Raw genomic sequence first — 6120 nt, forward strand, 5'->3', positions numbered from 1 at the left:
GAGGACCCGCCCCGGGGCCGGGGGATGCTGCCCATCCCGGTGGCGGCTGCCAAGGAGACGGTGAGTACGCGGGCGCGCGTCACTCCTGCGCGGGGGCTGTGACCTTCGTGCCTGGTGCGCAGGACCCTGGAGGATGTGGGACGGTGCGGGCGCTGTGGCCGCGGGTGGGGAACTTCCCGTGAGCGAGGCTGACACCTAGACCGGACAGCCTGGGATCCGGTCACCCACGTGTTGGGAAGACAGGTGATGCTGTCACTGATGCATCAGGACCTTAAAGGTGGCTGCAGCTACCAAGTATCGTTACAAACCCAAAACCAACACCCCTCCCCTCTTACAAAAAAGATTCAGAAATGAAGGCCATGACAGGCAGAAAGTGGACCGCTGTAGGTGTGGGGGAAAGGAACACCTAGATTGCGCAGGGCGACAGCAAATGACCCAGGAGGTCTGTTGCATTAGGATGAGTTTCGAAGCAGTGGTCTGAGATCTCAAAAGCCACTGCATTAGCATATGGGAATTTATTAGTCCCAAGAAAGGAAATGCTAAACCTGCATGCTAACCTCCTTATACCCAAGGAATGATGATGTTACCAGGTTGGAAAAGAAAAAAAAAAAATTGTTGAAAAAGAGACATGTATTTCTCTCTCTTTCCCTCCCCGACTAAAGCCAGAATCCCATCAGTAGGTACAATAAAACACAAAATGGATAGGATAGCAAATGTAGGAGGCTGTGCATGACGCTAACTCCTTCAGAAGAAAGTCACATGAAAATGTTCAACTGTCCTTATGTAGTTAATAATATAAGGTAAAGGTGTGTGAAAGGCAACAGTGAGTAAAGGAGCATGATTTTTTTTGTCACATCAGTATATTTAATAGTCATGTAAATGATTAGGAAAATTGTCTAGGGAGATTTTCCTTTCAAGACTCGAAGAGTGTGAAAGGCGTAGATGAAAATAATTTAGGAAACAGGGAGCTATGCTGTTTTTAACTTTAATGCAATTTATATAGCCTTTGTTCTTTTCTTAATACACAGTGGTGATCTGATGTAAGTTCATCAGTTCCTTTGGTGGAGGTTGTCAGTACAATTAGGTTACAGAATCTGCTTTATGGACCATCAGCAGATCACAAGCACATAACATAAAGTCCTTTTATACATGAATATTCAAAATACTAGGAAATACCCTCAAACCTCCACCCCCACCCCCTTCACACATACACATACTCTTTTGTGGCTTGGCAAGGAGCATAGTGTTATTCGTGATGACAGAACTTTTGATTAACCATAGTTGAGCTGGGAACAGATCAGCAAGGTAGGGAATTCAAGTAGTATTTTCTTTTCTTTCTTGAAATTAATTTTACTTTTACAGTTGAAAGATGGTATCGCACAGTTTTTAAAAAGACCACGTTCAGAAAACTAGAACTTTGACTCCACCACTTGCTACTTGTGTGTCATTATGGAGAAATTACTTGACCTGTCAATGCCAGTTTCCTCACCTGTGAAATGAGGCTAATAGTCTCCTAGGGTGTTATGAGAGTTAAATGAGTTAACACAGTATATTTAAAACAATGGTACTACTAAAGAACGTTCAATACGTTTATTTTTTGGGTGGGCGTGGTGGCTTATGCCTGCAATCCCAGCCCTTTGGGAGGTCAAGGCAGGTGGATCACCTGAGGTCAGGAGTTCGAGACAAGCCTGGCCAACATGGCGAAACCTCATCTCTACTAAAAATACAAAAATCAGCTGGGCACGTGGTGGTGGGCGCTTGTAATCTCAGCTACTGGCGAGGCTGAGACAGGAGAATCCCTTGAACCTGGGAGGCAGAAGTTGCAGTGAGCCAAAATCACACCTCTGCTCTCCAGCCTGGGTGACAAGAGCGAAACTCCATCTCTCTCTCTCTCTCAATTTCTCTTTCTCTCTCTCTCTCTCTATATATATATTTTTTTTCCATTTATTTATTGTCTACTTTTGTGCACTTATGTTATTATTGCTTAATGTTTATGAAAATTTCTGTTCGTTGTTTTAGAAGTCAAATAATGCTAAAGTCCTGTGTCTTACCCTTCCCTAGCCTCTAGTCCTGCATTCTGATTGTCGTGTCTTTTGTATTTCCCTCTCCAAAAACTGTTATGATCTTCTCTTTATCTCTGGTACTTGAAATTTTCGCAGTAATGAGCTTCGGTGTGGGTATTTTTTCATTGATTGTACTAGGTTTTTAAGAGGCCTTTCAATATGGAAATCCATGTCTAAAAAATTCTGTGTAATTTTCTTGTATTATTTCTTTAATGATTTTTCTCTTCTCCCTCTTTCTGTTCTCTTTTTCTGGGAACTGCTGTTTGTTTGAAGTTAAATTTCCTGACAGATCCTAATCTAATTCTAATCATTCTTATATTTCATTTTTTAAAAATCTTTTCGTCTGTTTGTTTTTATAGGAGATATCCTAGACTTTATCTTACAACCTTCCTACTGAATTTTTTTTATTTCTACTGTTCTACTTTTTTAATTCAAAGAACGATTTTGTGTTCTCTGATGTTCATGAGTTATAGCATTCTATTTTGCTTCATGGCTGCTATATTTTCTCTTTTTGCTGTAGGGATATAAATTATATCTTTGTTTTGCCTTCTAAGGCTATAAATTATAACTTTGTTTTGCCTTCTAAGGATATAAATTATAACTTTGGCCTTCTCTGTGCATTGCTTTTTTTCTTCCAGGTTCCTTTTTATTTCTGTTTGATTCTGTAAGCTCTTGCTTTCATTTTGGAGGTTTTCCTCACATATTTGTGATTGGTACCTGTCTGTTACTTGAGAACCTCTCAGAAGGTCTCTGTGCATAACATGTCCTTTCGTTTGGTGATCTGGGCTTTTTATTAATGTAGCGTCCAAATGTCAGTATTTTATAGCTCTTTTTCTCTGATGCTGTTGAACTTCTACAAAAAATAGGAGAGATGGGAGGTGCTGTAGTCTTCTGGAAGCAGACACATGTGCACATGTATGTAAGAGTATGTATGTTAGTGAGTATCTGCTGATATACTTAGGTATTGTTATCTCATCCTCTGCTTTTAGCCCCACTACTTACTCTGACTCCATAGCTCCATAGTTCCCAAGGCCTTGTCCATTTTGGGATTCTGTATAGCAAATATTAATACCTTACTTCCATTTGGTCTTCTCTGCAGAACTCAGGTAGTGCCTCTGTTCTCTTAAGTCAGTTATGACTCCTCCATCTCTTCAATTTTGTAAAAATTTTATAAATTCTCTTGAGTGTTTTAGTTTCCACTCCTTTTCTGTATCTTAGCTCTTTTGTATTTTTACCTTTTCATACTCCTTTAGTGTGAATTTAATGTGGTTAGGGGACGAAGATGTTGAAAGAGAATCGTGGGGTCAATCTGCCATTTTTCAGAAATATTATTTTAGTGGCATGTACCTGTAGTCCCAGCTACTCAGTGGGGCTGAGATAGGAGAATCACGTGAGCCCAGGAATTCAAGGCTGCTGTGGGCTATTATTGCACCATACCATTTCAGCCTAGGGGACAGGGCATGACTTGTCTCAAAAAAGAAAAAGAAATTTTATTTTAAACCTATGCTGCCACTTCATTTATTATTATTATTATTATTATTATTATTATTATTATTATTATTTTGAGACATAGTGTCGCCCCATTGCCCAAGCTGGAGTGCAGTGGCGTGATCTCTGTCACTGGAACTTCTTCCTCCCAGGTTTAAGCGATTGTTCCACCTTAGCCTCCCAAGTAGCTAGGATTACAGGCGCCTGCCACCGTGACCAGCTAAGTTTTTTATATTTTTAGTAGAGACAGGGTTTCACTATGTTAGCCAAGCTGCTCTGAAACTCCTGACCTCAAGTTCCGCCTGCCTGAGCTTCCCAAAGTACTGGGAATACAGTCGTGAGCCACTACACCCAGCCCATTTATTGTTTTTTATTTTCCTGAAGTGTTAGAAATGATTCATTTCGATGTTTAAAACTATAGCTAAGAACTTCTGATTTATAAAATCTCTTTTAAGTATAATATGCTGCTGAGCATAAGCCTGGCATGTAAATTAACCTGTATGTGTTATAAGAGTAATTTAACTGATGGAAGTGAGCAACAGTAATTTACAGAAATACGGTTCTCTTATATGATAGCCTTGAAGATTTTTATGTCAAAGACATTAGCTCTGAACTCGGAAGGCCTTCCCTGACTCCATAGATTTGTTGAAATATCTCTCTCTACTTTCAGATAATGACTTTTTTGTAATTATTTAGTCATTGTTTGTCTTCTTTACTTGTCTTAAGCCCCTTAAGGAGAGGCACTGTGTTCATCTTTGTCACCTTTATATCTTCATTGCCTGGTAAGCGTCATAGCCTGATAGGCACAATATCTATTTGTTGAATAAATAAGCTCATGCTAAATATTTGTATGGAACATACACTGAGAATTGAGTTTGATATTTTGTTCAGCTAAAGCAGTTATTTTTAGCATTTGAATTGGGATGACTTCAGTAAAGGTCAAAATTCCAGGCTTTGGGAGATCAGGTCACGTGGCACTGTATTTATTTTAATTGTGTAAGTTTGGGTTGCCAAATTTTTTAGTGGACTGTGGCTTTGACCATTATATATATTATAAAGAGATGATTCTGATTAGAACCTCAAAGTTTTAGCCTTAAAGCTCTATTTTTATTAGTAGGAAAAATTTTTGTTCTAGAACTGCCTTGTTTTTCAGGCCCAGAATAAAAAAATGATTAGATTGCTTAACATACTTCAGTGTTTTACTTAATTGTGCAGAAGACTTGATCTTATTTTATGATTTGTTTGTCTTAAGAAGCTTCAAGCAACATATTTGAGTATTACTCTGGAGTGGAAAACTAGTTAGACAAATTTTGTATCTCTTTCATATCTATAATAATCGCAAATAGTCATACATTATTATGTTTCTTTATATCTTTTCCAGCCTCTTTTCTCAAGGCAGCATATCTTGAGATGTGAGGATATGCTTGCTTTTACCCAGAATATTGAAGAATTTGCCAGATGCATATAGGCATACGTTTTGTTGTGCTTCATTTTCTTGTGCTTCACAGATACTACATTTTTTACAAGTTCAAGGTTTGGGGAAACACTGAATTGAGCAAATCTGTTGGCACCATTTTTCCAACATTATATGCTTACTTAATGTTTCTGTGTCACATTTTGATATTTCTTTTAATATTTCAAGCTTTTTCATTACTATTGTATATTATGGTAATCTGTGATCAGTTATGTTTGACCTTGCTGTTGTAATTGTACCATGCACCATGAACCACACCCATATAAGACAGCAAAGAATAAATGTTATGTGTGGTTTAGTCCATGGACCAGCTGTTCCCTAGTCTCTTTCCCTCTCCTCAGGCCTCCTTGTTCCCTGAGTCACAAAAATACTGAAATTGGGTCAGTTACTAACCCTAGAATGGCCTCTAAGTGTTAGGTGGAAGAAAGAGTTGCACATCTCTCACTTTAAATCAAAAGCTGCAAAGGATTAAGCTTAATGAGGAAGGCATGTTGAAATACCACATAAGCCAAAAGATAGGCCTCTTGTGCAAACAGTTAGCCAAGTTGTGAATGCAGCAGAAAAGTTTTTGACGGAAACTGAAAGTGCTCTTTGTGAACACACAGATTATGAGAAGACAAAACAGCCTTACTGCTGAGATGGAGCAAGTTTTAGTGGTCTGTATAGAAGACCAAACTACAACATTCCCTTAAGACAGAGCTTAATCCAGAGTAAGGCCTTAACTGTCATCAATTCTTTTAAAGTTGAGAAAAGTAAGGAAGCTGTAGCAGAAAAGTTGGAAGTTAGCAAAGATTGGTTCATGAGGTTTAAGGAAAGAAGCCGTCTCCATAACATAAAAGTGCAAGGTGAAGTGGGAAATGATGATGTACAAGGTGTAGCAGGTGATCTAGAAGATGTAGCTAGGATAATTGATGAAGGTGGTTACACTGAACAACAGATTTTCTTTTTTTCTTTTTTTTTCTTTTTTATTATACTTTAAGTTCTAGGGTACATGTGCATAACGTGCAGGTTTGTTACATATGTATATTTGTGCCATGTTGGTGTGCTGCACCCATCAACTCGTCAGCACCCATCAATTCATCATTTATATCATGT

General features: G+C 38.6%; 1 protein-coding gene across 1 annotated transcript in view; it reads left to right on the forward strand.

Annotated features, from left to right (window-relative positions):
- MICU3 (mitochondrial calcium uptake 3) overlaps nt 1–6120 on the forward strand; it is a 123352-nt gene that overhangs the window by 23576 nt on the left and 93656 nt on the right. Inside the window, exon 3 of the mRNA XM_017867196.1 lies at nt 4–60. Within this exon, the coding sequence (XP_017722685.1) occupies nt 4–60 (57 nt within the window). The remainder of the gene's footprint in view (nt 1–3; nt 61–6120) is intronic.

Source organism: Rhinopithecus bieti, unplaced genomic scaffold (genome assembly GCF_001698545.2).
Source record: "Rhinopithecus bieti isolate Rb0 unplaced genomic scaffold, ASM169854v2 scaffold_2888, whole genome shotgun sequence".
Taxonomy (NCBI): Eukaryota; Metazoa; Chordata; class Mammalia; order Primates; family Cercopithecidae; genus Rhinopithecus; species Rhinopithecus bieti.